This window comes from Nuphar pumila, chromosome 13 (genome assembly GCF_984573655.1).
Source record: "Nuphar pumila chromosome 13, dmNupPumi1.hap1.1, whole genome shotgun sequence".
Classification (NCBI taxonomy): Eukaryota; Viridiplantae; Streptophyta; class Magnoliopsida; order Nymphaeales; family Nymphaeaceae; genus Nuphar; species Nuphar pumila.
Genome location: NC_143261.1, coordinates 64,179,213 through 64,202,236, shown reverse-complemented (window position 1 = coordinate 64,202,236; position 23,024 = coordinate 64,179,213). Strand labels below are relative to the sequence as shown.

The window sequence follows — 23,024 nt, the reverse complement described above, 5'->3', positions numbered from 1 at the left end:
AAAAACGGTTTTTGTTTGGTCCGGAAGTCTATCAAATTTCACAAGATATGGCTAGTAGATTTGATCTAAGACATCAGGTTTTGATGCACATGCTTTTAAAGAGCAGCGGCAATCTGATTAGGAGTAATATCTAGAAGTAAAATCCAGCAACCTGGTCTAGCCATCTGTGCAACGTCAGGGGCATTCAAAGCACTATATATATATATATATATATATATATATATATATATATATATATATATATATATAAACTATATGAAACTTTCAAGTGTCTGCACAAGATTGTTTTTACACCTTTTAAGCTAGCATCATATTCATGTACTGGCTTTCTTAACTTTGTAGTTTACCAAAAACTGTTCCCCCATATGTCACAAATTAAGGATTGAGTGTGGTAGTTAAATAGAATTCTAGATTCCAATGCAGCCAGAAGATATCCCCTGGTGATTAACATCTTGATGGGTGGTTAACGTTTGCTGCCATTTTGCAATGTTCTCCCCCATCTCTAAAGATAATGTGCAGCAGTTCATGGTGAAACTTCAGTTGTCGGGTCCATCTCGTGCCAACAAACATATCCCTTCTGGCAAAAAAAAAATACGAGCAGAAAAGGTATGCACAAATGTTTGGGCTTAATAACTTGATTTCCTTCATCTTCTTTTTCTTGACATTATTACTCTCTCTCTCTCTCTCTCTCTCTCTCTCTCTTGTAAGAACACACACACACACAGAGGCTATACAACTCACTGAAATCCACTTAATCCATGCTAATAAAAGTAAAGGAATTATAATCCCATTGATGGAAACTTTTATTACAAAAAAAACAAAAAAGTGTTCTTACAACATATGTAAAACATATTAAAGTGAGAAATAGAAGCATATATAAATAACATACCGTGCACATCAAGCATGCATGCATATATCTACGCATGTATGTACGAAATTTTAACTCATTTCTCATTTGTACTTGAGATAGTCCTCCATTTTCAGGTAAGTAATGAATGGTGAATTATAATCATTCTCCAGATTCTTATACTCTCTCCACCAAGCCATGAATCAACTGTGCTCTAGGAAAACTGTAGGGGATAACTCGTGGTTGTAGACCAACTTCATGACAGTCTTCAAACTCAATCAACTCCTTAGCTCACCCAGGCTCCTGCCACCTTCTGCTCCCCCATCCTTCAAGTATTGCAGTTTCAGTTTAGCCTCCTCCACATGAGCCCAGAAGCACGAGGCTCAGTGCCTTATCCTTATTCCTCAGCTTGTCCGTCTCCCTGTGCCATTTCTCTAGCACTTGATAGCGGTGAGCTCTCCCATTGGTCATGTAGTCCCTGTTCCTGGCCTTCCTGTAGTATTCTGTGATGTCAAGTGGTTGAACCATGCACGGGTATATCGTTCTGCCAAAGAGCCAGCGGTCCCACAGCGGAACGTCTGGTGTCTGAGGGTTATTCTCTGCTTCCTCCACCTTCTCCTTTCAGTACCTGGTCAGGATATTCTTGATCTTAATAACATCTATATCCCTTTCTTCACCTCTGATTTTGAAAGAGTAACAGTAGTCCATATTCTTTCCCTCACACCCTTTCTTGTACCACTCCAATTGGGCCATCTGCTTCTTCCCTTCATTGAGCCTCTTGGAAGGATTAAGAACACTCTTCCTTCTGAGGTACACCTCCTGCACCCTTGCTTCCATTTTATTAAGCACCTCAACATGTTTCTGTTGACATTAGAGCAACTGTGAGTAAGATGTTCAGTGGTTGTCAAGTAGGGGTGCAAATGAATCAGATCCTGACTGATTTGAATCTGAATCCAAATTTTGAATATTAAAAATGAATCTCATATGTGTCATAATAGTGGATCCGGTAAAAGAAGACTGAAATTAAGGTTTCTACATGTAAATATCTGAACAGATCAGATCAGATTTCTGAATCTAAACACAGATCTGACTTAAAATGGTGATTTGAATCTGTTCCTACTCTCAAAATAATCCAAACGGGTAAATCAAAATCCAATTGGAATTCTTCTTTGGACCTTATTTGAAGAATCTGTATCTGGAAATAAGGTGTTGCATTCGGATCACAGGACCAACCAAACCCAATCTGCTTGCATCCTTATTGTCTACGCGTTGGATATGGTTTGAGTCATGCTTGATCTGATACCATATATATTTTAGTACAATGGGATCTAGAACCAGATTTAGATCCAATTTTTGTGCATAGAATATGGAAAAACGTGAAACAGGTCCCAAATTCATTTGGTCCCAATCCGGTTAACCTAGATCTAGTTAGAATCCATATCTTAGTTGTTATAGGATCTAGATTCACAATTGTATCCATATCCAAGATCCACACCCGATTGAACCCTAATCAAGACGTTGTTCAAAGTGGTCTATGTCAAGGTTATTGGGCTCACCTAGTGCATGGCATGGTCCAAGCATTCGTGAGAGGGTAAAAAGCTCTGTCGTATCCTTAGAGCATAGCTAAACGAGTACCCATTGCAGTGGGGCAACTATCACTTGAAAGACAACTAGTTTTCGCATAACTTCGAGCTCACAGATTCGATCTCAGTTGCCATACCCACTAACTTTAGAATTTCCCACAAGGGCGGCCATTGGTCGAAACTCGAGGCAAAAAGCTTCTTGCTGCACTGAAAGCTGAGTGCCAGTGCACAGGGGAAAATCAAGGGTTTTACCAGCGGGAGGCCTGCCTATTTATTCTGCAAGATTTTAGGGGGGCATCTCTCTTGACGATGCAACAATAAAAAATATCAAATAAATATAACTCAAAGTATATCAAGGTCGGAAATACAGGCATAAAGTCCATATAACACCATGCACATGTGCGTGGCAGCGTGCATGTATGTGTGCATATATGCGTGCGTGCATGTATGGATGCGATTTTAGATCATCTCTCACTTGTAATTCTGATAGTCCCGTCGTTTCATGTATAAAACGAATGCTGAACCGTGAAGATCCTTCTGCTTTTCATAGTCTGCCCACCAAACCATGAAGCTGCTGTTGTTTCGGAAAACCTCAGGGGACAACTCATAGTTATAGACCAGATTCATGACATAGGATTCAAATTCAATCAACTCCTTTCTCACATCATCCAGGCTCCTCCTACCTTCTGCTCTCCCACCCATCAACTCTTTCAGGTTCAGTTTAGCCTCCTCCACACCAGCCCAGAAGCACGAGTCTTTAGTCAGGCTGGGCGCCTCGTTCTTCAAATTATGGTTGTCTGTCTCCTTGTACCATTTCTCAAGCAACTTATAGTGTTCAGCTCTGTGTTTATTCACGTAGTTCCTGTTATTATTATTATTATAGTATTCGGCGATGTCGAGCGGCTCGATCATGCGCCTGTAGGTCGTTCCGCTGTGGAGCCAGCTGTCTCGCAGCCGAACCCCTTCACTCTGCGGGACGCTCTCGGCTTCCTCCACCAGCTTCCGCCAGTACTCGGTGAGCTTTATCTTGAAACTAATGTCACCACTATCCTCTCCTTGCTTGAAACAGTCATAGTAGGTCATCTCCTTGCCCTCACACTTCTTCTTGTACATTTCGAATTTGGCCATCAGCTTCTTACTTTCATTAAGCTGCTTGGAGTGATTAGGGACACTCTTTCTTTCATTGTACACATCTTGCTCCCTTGTTTCCATGTCGTCCCGCAACTCATCATGTTTCTGTTGGCATTAGTGCATCTGTGAGTGTTTAATTGCCATAGTTTAACTGGGAATGCAAGTTGGACATGAGTTGCATAATGTTCTACTTATGCATCTGCTTTAGTAAAATGGACCTAGATCAACATTTAGATCCTATTGGTGTCCATGGAACTGACCAGAGCCGGATCTGGACTTGATCTCGGTGACACCAGTTAGGTGAAATAAGTAAACGATGCAGCTTTTCACAGAGAGAGAGAGTGAGTGGTAGATGCCTGACCACTTTTGAGGCTGACCATAACGAATCCGCACTGAGCGTTCATCGCACATGCATGATGGACGCTCAGCGCATCATCCAGCATCGAAAATGACCTTTAGTAGGTCTGGCGGAAAAACTGTCTTTAGCAGCAATTCAAAAGCACCTCTAAACGCCCTTCACACATGCTTTTTTTGCTGTGTGTAAAAGGCCTTTAGCGAGAGCCACTAAAGGTCTGGGCAGAAAAATGGCCTTTAGCTGATAAAAAAGTGCCACTAAAGGTCACGCTGAATGCTTGCGATGGACACTCAGTGCAGGTTCGTTACGCTCAGGCTCAAAAGTGATCAGACAGCTACCACTTCTTTTATATATATATATATATATATATATATATATATATATATATATATATATACACGCACACAAAAATTGGTAGCTTCTGACTCGTCAGGTGCTCAAAAGAAAGTCACTCACGCACGCTGAGCATCCATCGCGTGGCATGATGGGCTCTTAATGACACTTTTTGGGCAAAAAGACTTACTGTTGCTAAAATAGCGCTAGTAAAAGTTAGTACCAGTAAAAGTCTTTTTTGCGCAAAAAAAAAAGCTGAGCATGAGTGACGTTCGTTTGAGCACCCAACGAGTGAGCAGCTACGCATCTCTCTCTCTCTCTCTCACACACACACACACATATATATATATATATATATTAAGTGACACTGTCTACCAACAACCTCCGGAAGGATTTTGAGGGATTTTTCATGCTTCTAATTAAATCTGACCATATACATGCTTGATTTTATATAGGAATCAACTCTTGGATCATTCAATTCCAACACGTAGATTCTTATATGGTTTAAAAATGGAAGGTTTATGATTTTGATAAATATTTAATGCTTAACAAATCTTGTCTGGAATCGAAAAAAACATGATCAAAGTATTGTTTCCTAGCAAATTGACCATGATAAACACATACTCAAAGTCAGATTTGGCAAAAACGCCTTGAAACTAGCCGCTCTCTTGTGGTTGGCTGCTGTTAGGCTAGAAAAGTTGGAACGGCCCATAAGATCCATACCTGGTTTGACCAGGTGAAACCTTTTTGGAAACTAATCAATCAGGCTTAAAATCATTTAGATCTTGACCCAGATCGATCCATCTATGTAGTAGAATCACTAAAAGTAGGTTCTGGTCCAATTGACACTTCTACCTTGGATATCCAACACATCCATAGCTTTATTCGTAGCATGGTCATCAAGCAGATCAGTTCCAATCATCACCTATGTCATCCCTCATCTTCGTATACCCCTCTTAAATCTTGTGATGCAAGTTGTTTTTGACAAAATTTAACCCTATAGATTGATTCAACATGGTAAATTTTAAATCACAAAATTTGGTATTTTGTTAACAATTGTTTTTTGAATTGCCAAAAAATAGCACACAGGTCAGATTTCAGTGTTTTAAATGTTGAACTTCACTAAATGATTGATATGGATCACATCTATAGACATTGATCTGATTAAAACAACTTGCATCAATGAAATCCCAAGTAGGGTATGAAGATGTGGATGACTTTGGAGATGAGTGGAACCCATTTGGTCATCAAGTCAGTGCCCAATCCAACATGGTCTGGTTTTTGGCTAGTTGGCGACCAGAAACCCAGTAAGTTCAAGGCCTGACCCACTCTAATCAGTAAATTAGTCTACGCTTGGGTCTGCTGAAATAAATTTACAATGGGCCCTGGCCGAAGCAGACAGCAGCCCAACCGGTTTTTGAAAATAAGCCCCGACAAGACCCTGGCCCAGCACAATGCATGGTTTGTCAGGCTGAGTCAGGGTAATATGGGCTAACAGGTATCAGGTGGGGTCAGGTCCGCGGGCCTGAAGTCCCCACCCCTCTCTCTCTCTCTCTCATTTGCAAGAAGAAAGTTCAATTACCATGTGTTCGGTCCCAATTCTAACTGCTTCTAGTTGTAGAGTTAAACCCACTTTGAGGTTCGAGTTGCCAGTTGCTTTAGTGATTCTCCTAAACTTGATCTGCTTTTTGAGTTCTTGCAGTGTATCACCATAGTTCAATTTTTTCGAATCTGGAGTGCTGAGGACCCTCATTATATCGAGAACCAAATCCGGATGATCGATGCATGTGCAGCTCGATCTGAAACAGAGAAAATAGGTGCCAAAAGGCTCGAACAGTTTGTCTGCAGCTTGAATTAAGAGGCGCGAGACGATGTCGTGGTGGTCGACCACATGCCAAAACTGAGCCTTCCACTGCTCAATCTTGCTGATGGCGTTCTGGAGGTGCTGGTCCCCAATGAAAGGGGATCCATAAGTGATGCATAGGGGGAGTGAGGCTGATGGCCGGTACTTTAGGAGCCACAGAGTGACCAAGGCAGCAACTGAGCCTGATAGTGACTGGCCCACCAGGATGAGCTTGGGGGGTTCCTTGTCGTTTGTCAAGTCCATCAGCTGTTCCAGAAAAGAAAATTGAGCGTCAGTAGTAGAAATAAGTGAAGTCTATTGAATAGATATGTAACTATCGCCAAAATGCACTTTGATGTTATCATATACCCGCGGCTAAGTTCATAACAACACTGATAGAAAAACCTCTTTTACTGGCGCGTCTCTTGATGCGGCAGTAAAAGAGCTTTTTCACTGACACTATTTTATTTAGCCATCAGATCGATGCATCTGGATGGCTAGGATTAGTCCACATTCAGGTGTGAATAAGTTGGACAGCTAGCTAGGATTAATTGGTTCATATTCCGGGTGTAATTGTGGACTAATTTGGATGGACAGCTAGTATTGACATATATACGACAGGTCCCAACCTATTATGGGCCGGATCTATGTTCATGATACACCAAGTGCAAGTAATTAAGGCTCTGGTTGAGAAATAGAAACATCATTTCCATGTGATACGAAAATAAGGTGTTCCCAAAATGTAGTGCTGAAGATGGAGTTTCAAAATATCACATTTTTGTAATGATATTATCACGTTATTAACATAATACTTATAAAGGAAGAATGAGGCGGCAATGGTGCACAAAAGTACATTTTGTTTTAGACCTTTTTCAAAATGATACATATATTAGGTTAGGTTTAAATTTATTTTTAAAAATGGTCAAAACATTGTTTTGATACCCCCGTCATGTACAGGAGAGAGAGAGAGAGAGAGAGAGAGAGAGAGAGAGAGAGAGAGATGTAATCTAAGCTCTAAAGTACACATGTTGATAAATTTCAATATGATTGGTATGAATTTTTCTAATCTCTTTCTTGAACTTAATAATAGTTTAATTGTATATTAAAGTTAGTAAAATCATAGATAATTTTCCAAATTAGAGAAAAAAGTGTGTGTGTGCACATGCATATGTGTAACCCGTTTGTAAGGACCATAGTGACAAAAGTTAAAAACAGCAAAATCTCAGCAGGCAAAAAACTTGGGAGATATTGAAGATTTTCATAAATCTCACATTTTTTGGTAAAATCTTGAGAGTAAAAAATAAATATAAAATATATAAAAAATAAATTTTATAAGAAAATATAAATAAAACACATTTAAAAATAAAAATCTCGGGGGTTTTCACGATAAATATCTTTTAAAAATATAAATATCATGATATTTGTCACGGTTTGAAAATCTTGCGAGAAATTGTCGTTTTAAACTTTCAGGTAATTTCTCGTGATATATCGGCAAGCAATATTTTTATAAATATCACGATATTTGTCACAGAGGTAAGGACAAGCCATTTTCTAGTGTTTTTTTAATAGTTCTAATGGTTTCCTTATGTTTTTATATACTCTCTTAAATATTCTTAACATTCAAATATGAGGAAAATACTTTTTTAAATTCATTATGAGATTTCTCTTTGCTGAAAAAATCTCGATAATAGATTTGTGACTGTTGTTGAATTCTACACGTCACAAAGATACGTCGACAAGAAGACGTGATGCAAATGCAACTTGACAGTTTGAAAGTTTTTCGAGAAATAGAACACCAGGAAGTGGAATTTTTTAATTTTCTAGTCAATAAAAACTTTTTTGATTTTTAGTTGTAAAACTATATTTTTTAAGATAAAATTAGACAATATTGATATTATTTAAAACATTAAAAAAGTCCACCATGTTTGTGTCAGTCTTCACTTGTGTCACCACCGAGAACACACCGAAAATGGTGTGCCCAGTGACAGTCTACACCCTTGCAGGAACATGGCTTATGGTAGGAATGGTGTTAGCCTTATTGGCCAAGTCAAGTAATGTTGAGATGACATTGAGGCCTGCCATATTGTAGATACGATAAGATTCGATCTTTTTCTTTTGTACATTAGGATTTTATCCTCATAGTGCCTATCAGATTGATCTTTTATTTCTCCCTACCAACAACAATAGTAGCTCATTGGAGTTTTCTTCTCTCAGATCTGGTTGTCCCCTTCACATGGTATCAGAGCAAGATACATAAACTGATACTTCGCTCTACTGACTCTCGTTCTTCATAGGTGTTGAACACGTAGTGAGGCCTTGGTGTTGCTACATGCCTATTAACATAAGTTGTTCTCCCATTTGCTTCGATATGCCCTTTGTAGGTGGTAACATTGTTGAATGTTGATAGGCACAGTTGTTAGTGTTTCTTTTATCCTTTGGTGGTGCCATTTGTCATTGCTTCTCATCTGCAACCTGTTGATCGTGGCTGCATCATGCTTGGAGATATCTCCCGAACAACATCATTAGGTAGATTACTTCATGTTCGACTGCTGCAGAGGTCTTCTCACCATGTTCGGTTGTCGAGAATCTCAGTTCGGCATCATCTTTGTGACCAGACTTACATTCTTTCTGTAGTTTTGCCTTCTTGTTTTCCTGGATTTTCACGGCTGACACAGTTTTTCTCTACAAACCCATCCGATGAGTCTGCTAGTTCATTTTACTCGCACCATTCCAACAATCCTGAGATTGTTCTTGTGTCTTAACCCCTCGATGGAGACAATTATGCTACTTGGAGTTGAGTCATAGTTATAATGACTTTGAGTGCTAAAAACCAAATCAAGTTTATCGATGGCTCTATTTCAGAACCCAAAACTGGATCTTCATATTATCCTAAATGGGTGAGATGCAATAACATGATATTATCATGGTTGCTAAATTCAATTTCTTAGGACTTGGCCAATAGTGTTATTTATGCTTCCACAACTCATGAGGTGTGGTTAGACCTTTATGAACTATTTTCTCAAAGCATTGCCCCTCATATTTATTAAATTCAATGTGCTATTATTCATCATCATCAAGATTTGATGTCAGTTGCTTCATATTTTTCTAAGCTTAAAGGGTTTTGGGATGAACTATCATCCAACAATCCTCTACTCACCTGCACGTGTGGTGTGGTGTGGTTAAGCAACTAAAGGAGCAGCAAGAGTGTGAAAAAGTATTTTAATTTCTTATACGCCTTAATGATTCTTATGACACCGCTAGAGGACAAATTCTTCTCAAGAATTTGCTGCCTTCTGTTGCTAAACTTTATGCTCTTGTGAACAAAGATAAACGTAGTAGGGAAGCTCATGTTGTTCCTACAACAGCCTCAAATAAAACATCTTGTTCCAGTACCTCATATGGTGAGATTTCAGATGATAAGGTGAATGTTGTTCAACTGAACCTAAGTGACAAAAATTGAAGTGCTCGGCATGGTCGACCCATGTACTCACATTGTGGGATGACAGATTATGTTAAAGAGAAATGCTTCAAGCTTTATGGGTATTTGCCAAGACATCACCTACACAAATCATGAGCAACTGGTTTCACAACATCTATCAATGTTGTGTCATCTCAAGGAAAAGAGGTAATGGGTGGTACAGATGAGACTGTTGCGCTCACCTGGATTGAGTACAATCAACTTATAGCATTCATCAAAGGCAATCCCTCAACAAAAATTTTTGTAGGTCTATCCTTTCATCCTTCTTCTCATTCTTCATGGATCATTGATTCAGGAGCTAGTGATCATATTGCTTTATCTTCAAGTTTTTTTGATAAATTTGATAACTTTGATATTCATGTTAAACTACCCAATGATTCATCTATTAGAGCATCTCACCAAGGCTTGGTAAAAATTTTAGACACCGTTTCTCTTCAAAATGCCTTGTGTATACCTTCATTTGAATTTAATCTCATTTCAGTTAGTAAGTTATCCTTAAATTGTTCTACTACTTTTTTTTCTTACTCGTGTATTATTCAAGACCTTGCATCAAAGACGAAGATTGGAATAGGTAAGGAGCGAGATGGATTGTACATTCTAAGAGTATCAAGTTTCATTGCAACATTGTTAACCTCACCAGTTCCATAACCTGGTATCTGACATCAACGTCTAGGTCATCCCTCATATGTTTGTATGAAACTTTTTTGAAATATGACTCCAGAATTTCTGTTGAACATTTATGTGTTTATGATGCTTGCCATCGTGCCAAGCAAATCAGATTAGTGTTTTGATCTAGTGAGATTACTACCAATAAAATATTTGACCTTTTCCATGTTGATATTTGGAGTCCCTACTCTCAAAGTTCTTTAAGTCGAGCTCATTATTTCCTTATTGTGGTAGATAATTTTTCTCGATATGTAAGAAATTTATCTGATGCATCACAAAGGCGAAGCAAAATATCTACTACAAAACTTTTTTTATATTGTTTAAAATCAGTTTCAATGTTTAATTAAATTTGTTCAGTGATAATAGATCAAAAAAATTTCTCATGACATTCAAATTTTTTTTAAAGAGAAGGGAATTCACCACCAATATAGTTGTGTGTCTACTCTCCAGCAAAATGATATTGTTGAACAAAAACATAGGCACTTGCTCGAGGTAGCAAGAGCTCTAATGTTTCAATCCACCTTACCATTTAAGTTCTTGAGAGAATGTGTTTTAACGGAAGCTTATCTCATAAACCAAACACCCACTACTCATCTTGGAGAAAAAACTCCTTATGAGATTTTGTTCAATCGAAAGCCAACATATATCATCTCAAAGTTTTAGAATGTCTGTGTTATGCAACTAACACAGACAAATCAAATCTAAATTTGATACAAAAGCTAAAAGATGTGTTTTCATTGGTTATTTGTTTGGATAAAAAGATTATAAGGTATTTGATTTGGAATCAAACTCTCTGTTTTCCAATCGCAATGTTATTTTTCATGAGTTTGTTTTTCCTTTTAATACGATCAATGAGGGTGTCAATGAAGTTGTGTTGCTAATGTATGTATCTATGTATGAATCATCGATTGTGCAAGAACTTGAAAATTTCCAAACACCTATTCCTATTCCTGACAATTCTACTCCCAAGATTGAAAATCAGATTCCTGTCCCAGAACCATCCATTCATGAGAGTACCCTTCGGTGTTCTGTTAAAGAGAAAAGACTTTGCTTTGCTAAGACTTTTATTTACAACTACTCAATCCAAATCCAATTCAATCTTCACTTCGAGTCAAGGAACAAAAGTTACACGTTTTTCCTTAATTAATTGTATATCATTTAAAAAAGTCTCACATTCCCATTAGAAGTTTTTATTAGCCATAATTTCTATAATTGAGCCCATATCTTTCCAACAAATTGTTTAAGAGGCATCCTGACATGATGTCATGAGTGCGAAAATACAAGCTCTGAAAGATAACAACACCTAGTATGTTACTTCTCTACTTGAAGGCATAAAACCGCTATATAAGGTGTAAATGGATATACAAGATAAAATATAAGTTTGATTGCTTCATTGAGCGATATAAGGTCAGACTAGTGGCAAAAGACTACTTTCAACAAGAAGGGTTCGATTATCATGAGACTTTTGCCCCAGTGGCCAAGTTAGTATCTGTCAGAAGCTGTTTTATTGTCGCTGAAATAAAAACTTGAACTTTTCATCAAATGGATGTTCATAATGCGTTCCTCCATAGAGATCTTGACGAAATCGTATGCATGGACTTGCATCTAGGGATTGCCAAATAGGGGGAGAATCTAGTCTGCAAACGGAATAAGTCATTATACAGACTCACACAAGCTTTTAGAAACTGGTTCTCAAAATTCTCTATCACTCTTGTTCAATACGTTTTTTCTCAATCCAAGGTTGATTACTTCTTGTTCACTTTTTCCAAAGATAATGTTTTTATAGCAATGTTTGTTTATGTTGATGATCTTGTGATAGCTCGAAATGATGACACAACCATTACAGAATTGAAGAAATATTTGAGTCAGAATTTTCACATGAAAGACCTAGGACTGTTGAAATATTTTCTCGGTATTGAGGTTTCAAGGTCTAAGGTTGCAATATATCTTACTCCAAGAAAGTATGCTCTTGAGATCTGAATGAAACATGGCTGTTAGGAGCTAAGCCAGTTGAGTTTTCTATCGAACAAAGGTTGACATTGACTTCTACCGACGGTAAAGAGTTACATGATCCATCAATATATAGAAGATTGGTTGGACGTCTGTTATATCTAACCATCACTCATCCCGTCGTCATGTATGTCATCCACATGCTAAGTAGATTCATGCAGACTCCAAGAAAACCCCATTTATAGGCAGTGTTAAGAGTGATTCGATACTTGAAGAAACGTCCTGGTCAAAGAATTTTTGTCAGCAATGTCAGAACTTCGCATTAGAGGTTATTGTGACTCAGATTGGGTTGGTTGTTCTGAGTCTCGAAAATCTGTGATAGGTTATTGTATCTTCCTGAGAGAAAGTCTAGTATCGTGGAGAACAAAAAAGCAAAATATCGTGTCACAGTACTCCGACAGAAGCAGAGTACCATGCAATGGCAAATGCCACATGTGAAATAGTCTGGCTAACATATCTCTTTAAAGACCTGTGAGCTAATTTATCGTTCTTTGCTAATCTTATGTGTGCTAATTAGGAGGAAATCCACAACATTGCCAACTCAGTGTTCTATGAAAGGACAAAGCACATTGACATCGATTGCCATCTTGTTCGAGAAAAACTAGTTGAAGGAGTCATCCAATCAAAATTCGTTCAGTCAAAGGGTTAAATTGCTGATCTGTTTACAAAAGCCTTAGGAAAAGAACAATTCTCGATCTTGGTAAACAAACTAGGAGTTTTGGACCTTCACTCTCCAATTTAAGGGGGAGTGTTGAGATGACGTTGAGGCCTGCCATATTGTAGATAAGATAAGACCACATTATAGATCAGATAAGACTCGATCTTTTCCTTTTGTATATTAGGATTCTATCCTTATAGAGTGTTCCCAATTTTTAGAAAGTGGTTCTTATTGTACAAGCCGTGATCTGTTCTCCTCTAAATTAGAGGGAACTTTGTATTTTATTTATATTGCACTCTCTAATGAGAATGGAAGTAGAGTTTTCTTCACTCAGATCGGGTTGTCCCCTTCACAAGTAACCTAACCAATGGGGGCTCCAATTGTCTGGTAGGAGCAGTTAGTGCATGTCATCTTGTGTTGGGATGTTTTCAATTCAAATCTCAATGGTATGGTTCTATAATTGATGGGGTTTGCCTAACCCCCAGCTTGCCTATAAAAAAAAAATCAACCTAGCTTAGTCACACTAAAAAAGTAAGGTTGTGCCAAGTAGGTCCAGCTAGACCATTCATGGGAACCTCAAGTGTCAACATCGGGATGAGAACATTTACATCCATGACAATAACCCTATAAAAAAAATGAACGATAACATAATTTTTTTTCGATCGAAACCCATTGGCACATGGCAGCAGCTATTTCTTTAAGACAGCTGGGCACATAAGGCTGGGTGGTCCTCAACATGGAGTTTTACCTTGCAAGGAGGCGGACCCAATAAGTCACCCGGTTCTTGATGAGGGTTCTTTTATCATAAAAAAAAAGCTTTTCCTTTTCCGGTTTGCCTTTGAGATTTAAGGGCCGCTCATTTGACCAAATCAAAATTTTGGTGGTCTTCTAGTAATAAATAGATTCCAACAGTGACAGTTGTATAGTTTGATCAAGTAAAAAAGAATGACTCACAATGAACATTATTCTCTGTTTGATGGGTGTCATTCATTTTTAAGATGAACAACATCTAAGTATGACTTGATCATTTCTCTCATAGTTTGGTCGCATGACTCATGTGTAATTTCAATCATTAAAAAAAAGAGCATCTCTCTCTCTTTATATATATATATATATATATCACTACAAGAAAAATGATTATTAGCGACAGAATTTTGCGATGAATTTTTTTCATCGCAACTTTGCGGCGGATTAGCGAGAGAAACAAAATCATCGCTAAAATCTGTAATATTTACGAAAATAGCGACGAAAAAACTTTTGTCGCCAAAACCGTTGCTAATTAGCGATGGCTTAGCGACGTCAGGTTTATGTCACAATACCCGCGACGTTTAGCGATGGATTTGGCGACGAAGGTTTTTCCGTCGCTACGTAGCGACAAAAATATTCCGTCACTAACTGGTCATGTATATTTGCAACAGAGTGGCGACGAAAGTAGGCCGTCACCAAATCCGTCGCTAAGTTTTCCGTAAATCCCTAATCAGAACCCTTCTTTCTCTTTTCTGTTTCGTCTCTCTCGCCCGACGCAATCCCCCGACTGCCTTCCTCTCCCACCCAACGCACTCTCTGGCCCACCGCCTGTCACCCGTCGCTCCCCGGTTTGCTGCCCGTCCCTCCCCCGGCCCATCGCCCCCCGTTCCGTCGCCCGACGTCTCCTAGGTAAGTGGGTCATTTTTTTCCCGGCAAGGGGTCCCCCCCCCCCTACCTCATTTTTTTATTCGGGCAGGGGGTCGCCCCCTTGCCTCTTTTTTTTCGGCAGGGGGGGCAACCCCTTGCCTCTTTTTTTTTCGACAGGGGGTCGCCCCCCTTGCCTCATTTTTTTATTCGAGCAGGGGTCTCCCCCCTGCCTCTTTTTTTTTCAAGCAGGGGAGCGACCCCCTGCCTCATTTTTTATTTTCGGCAGGGGGGGTCGCCCCCCTCTTTTTTTTTCAAGCAGGGGAGCGACCCCCTGCCTTATTTTTTTATTCGAGCAGGGGGTCGCCCCCCTGCCTCTTTTTCTTTTCTGACAGGGGGTCACCCCCCTTGCCTCATTTTTTTTTATTCGGGTAGGGGGTCACCCCCTGCCTCTTTTTTTTTTGGGCAGCGGGGTGACCCCTGCCTCATTTTTTTTGGCAGAGGGTCGCCCTCCCTACATCTATTTTTTTTTCGGCAGGGGGGGCGACGGGCCGGAGGGTGCCCGACGATCGCTGGGTTCCTGAACCACAGCATCACTCCGTGCCTACCGCTCCGGGGGATGATCACTGCCTCCGGAGACCTCGTGCTGTTGTCGTACATCGCTAGCCTACTAACTGGCTGGCCAAACTCGAAAACCTGTTGGGCGGAACAGGGATGTGGTCGACGCTTGGGAGGCATTCCGCCTCGCCGGAATCCCGTCCGACTTTGATATTTATTCTAAATTTTTTCCTTTCGGCAGAGAGTGACTTCATTTTAACACAGTGTCTCTTGCAGATTTTTCAACGAATCTCGCTTGTGCCTCGCCACCCGTGGTAAGTAAGTGACAAAAACAATACAAATCGGGTAAATACCCGTGGTGAGTAAGTGATGAAAGCACATCACGTTATTTAATTTATTGGATGCACCACTTTACTGTTCACACACTCACTTAGTTGTTGATATCTAGGACTGCTTTGTTAGAGTTTGGAGATAATGTTGAGCATGATTTTAATGTATGAGAATATAAGTGTTTTTATTTTTGGAGTACAAATTTCTGCTAGGCATGGTAGTAGTTAGCGGGATATTGGAGTGTGTTTGCTGCAGGTACATGTTTGACATTTTTTTGATATGAATGTTTTCGATGTATTGCAATGTTTGACGTGATTGTATCCATGCTTGCATGTAGTTACTTTCAATTTGATTATGACTTATATGTGAAATTGTATAATGAAAGCATGCTTCAAACGAATGTATCGTATTATGAATAATTTGCACATGAAAATAATAAGCTATTAATGCATGCATCATAATTCTTGTGATTGTATGACATCATATATTGCATAATAAATTTGATATTTTCTTCATCATAACATTCTGATGATTCTCTTTTAACTGGTTAGGATACTATTCGTAACATCATACGATAAAATGACTGTAAACTGTGAATGAATGTACCGTAGGATAGTTGACAATGAGTTATCGCATGAATATATGAATGGTGTTGAAAGTTTTATTGAATTTATAACGGCAAGTGTCAGTACAGTGGACTGTTTGAATGTATTGCAATACTTGATGTGAATGATTTAAATGTATTGCAAAACTTGATGTGAATGATTTGAATTATTTAAATATATTGCAATACATGATGTGAATTTTTTGAATGTATTGCAATACTTGATGTGAATGATTTGAATATATTGCAATGATTTGCAGGTATTTCAATGATTTGAATGTATTGCAATACTTGATTTGAATTATTTGAATGTATTGAAATACTTGATGTGAATGATTTGAAACAATTTGAATGTATTGCATGACATTTTATATTTGTTAGAATATGGTTTGTGGAGCTTACAGTGGTCGTTCATCCAGTAGTAGCCAGTCTTAGCCTTCATCTTCACGGGCTCCTTTGATAGGTATATCATTTAACTAATTAGATGCTTGATTAGTTGAAATGCGCATTTTGAGAATTTCTAACATATTTTTTTACAGATGATGTTTCGCATGTACATGACCCACCTACACCAGTTGATCATACAAGTCAGTAGCCAACACAGGATGCAGATCAGTCTTCTCAGTCTAGCACAAGAAGACTCATTCGAATAGTGTATATCGATAATCGACCGTAAGTATTTCATTTTTACTTATTGCATATCTTATAAATATTATATATTGATATTTATTATATACCAATTTATGTGCAGCAGGAGGTTCGAGCCACAAGAAGTAGTACGCAATATTAAGAATTCACTACTTCAACATCTACTAGGACCGATCGCTCAGAGTATCCAAAAGGGGAGATAGACAGATTATGGACCTCATTCACGGTATACAGTTGTTTGTCATAGTTAATGTGTTTTATATTTAATTATTTGTTATAGTCATGTCTACTAACTTTCTGAAAATATTTGTAGGCTTCGAATCGCTTCGCGACTTCGATAGAGGAACATGATGCAAGAAAGGTGTGGCAGAAGGTGGCTGCCAATCGATTTGCAGACATGCTGCATAATATGAAGACTGTAGCAAGAAAAACATCAGGCGGGATAGATGATCCACTGCAGTGGAAGGACCATGGACCTCTTACTATAAGGTCAGATGTTTGGGATGCAATGTGTGACAAGTGGGCTAGGAATGCATTTTGAAACCGCTCAACAAAGACTGCACAAAATCGAGCAAAAATGCCCGAAGCCCATCTACACACAGGTGGATCTAGGACTTTTAGGAGTCACCTGAAGAAAATGGGAACTCATCAATATATAAACAAATCAATTTTATAAGTATTATTGCAAACCTGTTAACTAAATCTTTTATCATTTCACTTCGCAGAAAGTAGAAAAAGGATGCATTGTGCCATATAAGGATGTGTTTGTTCAAACACATAAACGTAAGACCACGGGAGAGTTCGTATCGGAGAAGGCGAGAATGACAATGGTATGTATTTATTGTATTAATAATCATTGTAATATACAAGTTATCATAAACATTATAATTCTTAATTATTAATTCATATTGTAAACATTATTTTGCAGGAGTCATAGGAGCAACAGATGGTAGAGCGATATGACGATGATTCTACTCAGCATCCATCATTTGATCTTGCAGCATGGGTGACTGCAGCAGGTGAACCCAAAAAGAGTCGTGTGTTCGGGTTTGGGAGTAATATGAACACCTCACCAGTCGTTGCTTCCTCCAGTCACGGCTCAGAGACTTCTCCCGTCAACATCATCTCCAAGCATCTGACTGATTCTTGGGATGATGTACGCCAAATCGTTAAGGACACAATGCATGACTACTTTCATGAAACAATTGCCAACGTTCTTCGGGATGAGTTCAACAGTTTTTTGCAGAACAAGGGAGCTTTGTTTGCAGGTGCCTCTCAGATATGAAAGTTTCATGTGATGTATTGCATGTAGTTAGATTTCATATAACTTTGATTGTCTTAACTTAGGTGCATTGCATACAATTTATTTCAGTATATTTTGTTTGTCAATACTGACCTTTTATATAATATTTCAATATAATATTTCAATATAATATTTTTACTGCCTTAAAACACATATGAGCATGATAGAATCATGTATATAGTTTTTTTACTGCCTTTGAACACATATGAGCACGATAGAATCACATATATAATTTTTTTACTGCCTTAGAACACATATGAACATAGTAGAATCACATACATAGTTTTTTGACTGCCTTAGAGCACATATGAGCATGATAGAATCACATATACAGTTTTTTTTACTGCCTTAGAGCACATATGAGCATGATATAATCACATATACAGTTTTTTGCCTGCCTTAGAACACATATGAGCATGATAGAATTACATATATAATTTTTTGACTGCCTTAGAGCACATATGACCATGATAGAATCACATATACAGTTTTTTTGACTGCCTTAGAACACATATGAGCATGATATAATCACATATACAGTTTTTTGCCTGCCTTAGAACATATATGAGCATGATAGAATCACATATAAAGTTTTTTGACTGCCTTAAAGCACATATGAGCATGATAGAATTACATATAAAAAAATTTTGACTGTCTTCGAACACATATGAGCATGATATAATCACATATACAATTTTTTGCTTGCCTTAGAGTACATATGAGCATGATAGAATCACATATACAGTTTTTTGACTGTCTTAGAGCATATATGAGCAAGGTAGAATCATATATAGAGTTTTTTTGACCGCCTTAGAACACATATGAGCATGATATAATCACATATATAATTTTTTGTCTGCCTTAAAACACATATGAGTATGATAGAATCACATATAAAGTTTTTCGACTGCCTTAGAGCACATATGAGCATGATAGAATCACATATACAATTTTTTTGACTGCCTTATAACACATATGAGCATGATATAATCACATATACAATTTTTTGCCTACCTTAGAACACATATGAGCATGATAAAATCACATATAAAGTTTTTTTACTGCCTTAGAACACATATGAGCATGGTAGAATCACATATACAGTTTTTTTACTGCCTTAGAGTACATATGAGCATGGTAGAATCACATATAAAGTTTTTTTACTGCTTTTAGAACACATATAAGCATGATTGAATCATATATAAAAAATTTTTACTGCCTTAGAACACATATGAGCATGGTAGAATCACATATACATTTTTCTGACTGCCTTAGGGCACATATGAGCATGATTGAATCACATATAAGTTTTTTTTACTTTCTTAAGAACAGATATGAGCATGATAGAATCACATATACAGTTTTTTTACTGCCTTAGAACACATATGAGTATAATAGAATCACATATACAGTTTTTTTACTGCCTTAGAACACATATGAGCATGATAAAATCACATATAGAGTATAATTTATTTCAGTATATTCTGTTTATCAATATTGACCTTTCTTTTCTCGTGTACGTTGCTGACGATAATCTGTGTAGTGGAGCTGAAGGTACAAATCAAGACAATGAATAAGAGGACGCACAAAATCTTGGTGTTGATTAGATTCATGTGTGGAATTTGTTCTACCTTCTTTTTGTTTCAAAAATATAAATGTTGAATTATAAATAATTAGAACTTGTGAATTTTATAGTGGATCGATTAATTGTTTTAGTTTTCTTTTATATGTATTTTGAAGTGTACTTTATTTTTTATTCACAGGAAATATAAATTGTATCATGAAATTTTTTTTCTCGATATTTAATTTTTAAATATTTTTTTTATATTTTTTTTCTTGTTTGCGACAGATTAGCAATGGATATATCCGTCGCTAATTACTATTAGCGTTGAATGTAGCAACAGATTAGCGACGACTATAAATCTGTCGCAACACCAAAATCGCCGTATAGTAACGACGACCTTGCGACGGATGTTGACATTCGTTATTTCGTCGCAACTTAGCGATGGAACTAGCGACATATACATTCCATCGCTACTTAGTGACGTAATGGGCAGCATATATATTTCGTCGCTAATTAGCATCGAAAAATTCGTGATGAAAGCTATCCGTCTCTAATCTGACGCTAAGCCGTCGCTAAGCTATTTAGCGACGGATTAGCGTTGGATTAACGATGAATTTAGGTCGTCGCTAATCCATAGGTTTCTTGTAGTGTATATATATAGTAGGTGGTAGCTGCTGTTAGCATACCAGGCTTTTGAAAGGTTTTTCATGTTTTTCTTAAATCTAACGATATATGTGTTCTACATGCTTGGTTTTATATGAAAGGACTTTGGGATCATTCATTTTCAATATGCAAATAAGTTTTTATAAGGTTTAAAAATTGAGAGTTTAAAATTTTCATAAATATTAAAAACTAAAAAAAAATATGTTTTTATCAAAAAACTCCAAGGCTAGGACCCTCACCTCCAAGGCCTATTCTAGGCATCAGTCAGTGCAGAGCGCTCACAAGAATAGAACCATGACTCCCATTAGCCCAACCCTACTACACTTGTTAGGAAATGACCTATGTCGATGGATCGAAGAAACAAACACTGATAAAATAAAAGGAAAAAAACGATCACACACAAAAACAAAGATTCATGTGGTTCGGCAAACATTGCCTACTTCCATGACCACACCACAATGAGCTTTCTTCTTTATTGATTGGATGCCCCTTTAAATAGAAGGAGTCTACTTGTATTGCTCAATATAACAAGAAGTCTAGAGTAAAATTACATAAGTGCTTTATTCAAAAAATTTGCCAACAGTTAGATCCTTAAAAATTATGAATTTATATCCACTCCTCCAACATACTAGTTTCCTTGAGATTGATGTAAAAGAAATCTCAAAAGCAACTCCTGGACGTTCAACGAAAGTGGTAGCTGCCTACCACTTTTTCTACTTTATCGCCAGTCTATCGCAAGCAAATGGATGTTTTCAGGTTGGTTTTCGTAAGCCAGCGACCAAATCTTTGATCACAGATGCGTTTGGGTAATATTTCGGTCAACCACAGTATGACAAGTTATCGATATTGTGTAAATATTTCTGTCGCCTTTTTAAATGGCTAAAATATCACGGTATTTATTTTTATATCAACTTTATCGTGAAAAAGTCTTACCTTTTTTATTATTTTTATATTTTCCAGTTTTGGATCAGGTAATATTTAAAATCACCAATGATGGTGATTTTGAAGTGTTTGCACTGGACGTGAAATCCCCCAAAAATCTTCTGAATGAGGAATTTAGCATCTAGCTTTGAACCGCCAGGATGTGTGGTGGATATTAAAAATTGCCAGCAATGGTGATTTTAAATATCACCTGATCTGATCTTATATATTTAGTAACTTTATCTCTTTTTGCTGATAATTTTTACCAATAAAACTGCAAGAAAAACAAGAGCTTTCAATTACTCAAGGAAATTTGGCTGCCGTTATTTTGTAGTTTTAAACTTTTATCATATTATGGTCAACCGTGCTTAGAAGAGGAAAGATTTGGTGATAAGGCTGAAAAATAAATAAATGAAGGGCAGTGAAAGCAAAATTTATACGTACCCTTTTCTGGAGATCCTCGTTGAGAAGAAGGCGGAAAATAGAGAGGGCGGAGCGGTGGAGGAAGATGTTTTTGTTGTCTTTGGTGGCGAGAAAGCCTAATAGACTATCCTTCTCGTTAAGTGGTTCTTGAGCTGAGTCGAAATCATCTTCTTGTTTTCCGGTTAAATTGAAGGCTATGATGATAGTCTTAGACTTGAGCAGCTTCTTGATAGAGTAGGAAAACACTTTAGCGTTTTGGAGCTCCACAATGGCGTCCCATCCTTTCTGAAGGATGCCTGAGGACAGAATCAGATTGGCCATCTCTATGCCCCCACTGAACCTGCACATGATCATATAGAGAAATTGACACCATGAAGAGAGAGAGAGAGAGAGAGAGAGAGAGAGAGAGAGAGAGAGAGAGAGAGTTACTCTAAGAGTTTTGATGAAGAGGTTGCATCCAGGGTTGCAGCCATGACCAACAGGAGAGAGAGAGAGAGTGTGCGTAGATAGTAACTGGTTTTTTCTTTGTACACAATGACGATTTATCACCACCAGATTTGTATCAAATTAATCATTTGATGTGATTGGTCGTTGTTTTTTTTATTCAAATTCATCTTTTTGTAATGATCCAACTGCGATCATGGCCATCATGACCTGTTCAGGAAAGGGGCATATCAGAGACACTGCCAAAAGTGTGGACCCCATGGCGCAAAATTATTCACAAACTCAATTAATGAGAGAGAACTGCCAAAAGTGTGGACCCCATAGACCAAAATTATTCACAAAGTCAATTAATGAGAGAGAGAGAGTTGGGGAGCACATAAATAGGTTGGTTGCATGTACGCAAATCGGTTCCACTCATCCCCTGCCGTCTCTAACTTAATACCCATCGTTGGAATTTCATGGATGCAAGTTTTTTTTTTTTTGACAGAAAAATAATTCATTTCATTGAAGATTTGGAAGAATTACATCACAAATTACATGGTTTGAGGGACGAGAGGTCACTCGTGTCATGAATAAGAGAAAGAAAACCCCAGATGCTACAGTTGTGGGGTAGGCGAGCCAGGCCATTTAAAGTGTAACCTGGTAAGGAGTTCACGCCCTGCAGCTTTGGCGACTACAGCTGAGTGCAGAGATTTGCCCTCATGGATTCGACCATTCCGTTGGAGCCATAGATTGAGCCAGAATATGAGGATTGAGCATCACCATGTGAAGATGCATTTTGGCCCCCAATGCTGTATGTGCAAGGTGATTAAGACTGCCCTATTCCAACGGGGAGCTAGTATGTGCCAAATGAATCCTAAACTTTCCTTCACATAGGCACACTCCCAAAATAAGTGCAGCGATGATTCCACCATGCATTGGCACAAAACACATCTACTAGGCAGGTTAAACTCACGCCTTTTAAGCACTTCATCCATCAACAATTTATCATGTAGAATTAACCAAGTTGTTATGGATCTAGGAATGGGATATGCCGGGTCCCAAATAGCCT

The 23,024-nt window shown here is 38.0% G+C and overlaps 1 protein-coding gene and 1 pseudogene across 1 annotated transcript; both read right to left on the bottom strand.

Annotated features, from left to right (window-relative positions):
* Window positions 1-825: 825 nt before the first annotated feature.
* On the bottom strand, window positions 826-1,684 carry LOC149818521 (senescence-associated carboxylesterase 101-like; annotated as a pseudogene).
* A 1,049-nt stretch (window positions 1,685-2,733) lies between these two features.
* LOC149818520 (senescence-associated carboxylesterase 101-like) lies at window positions 2,734-22,079 on the bottom strand. Its single transcript, XM_089985629.1, has 4 exons — window positions 21,959-22,079; window positions 21,551-21,869; window positions 5,832-6,359; window positions 2,734-3,666 (listed from the first exon to the last, which is right to left on the bottom strand). The coding sequence occupies exons 1-4, from the start codon at window positions 22,000-22,002 to the stop codon at window positions 2,902-2,904; spliced, it is 1,656 nt and encodes a 551-aa protein (XP_089841755.1). The 5' UTR covers window positions 22,003-22,079; the 3' UTR covers window positions 2,734-2,901.
* Between the last annotated feature and the right edge of the window lie 945 nt (window positions 22,080-23,024).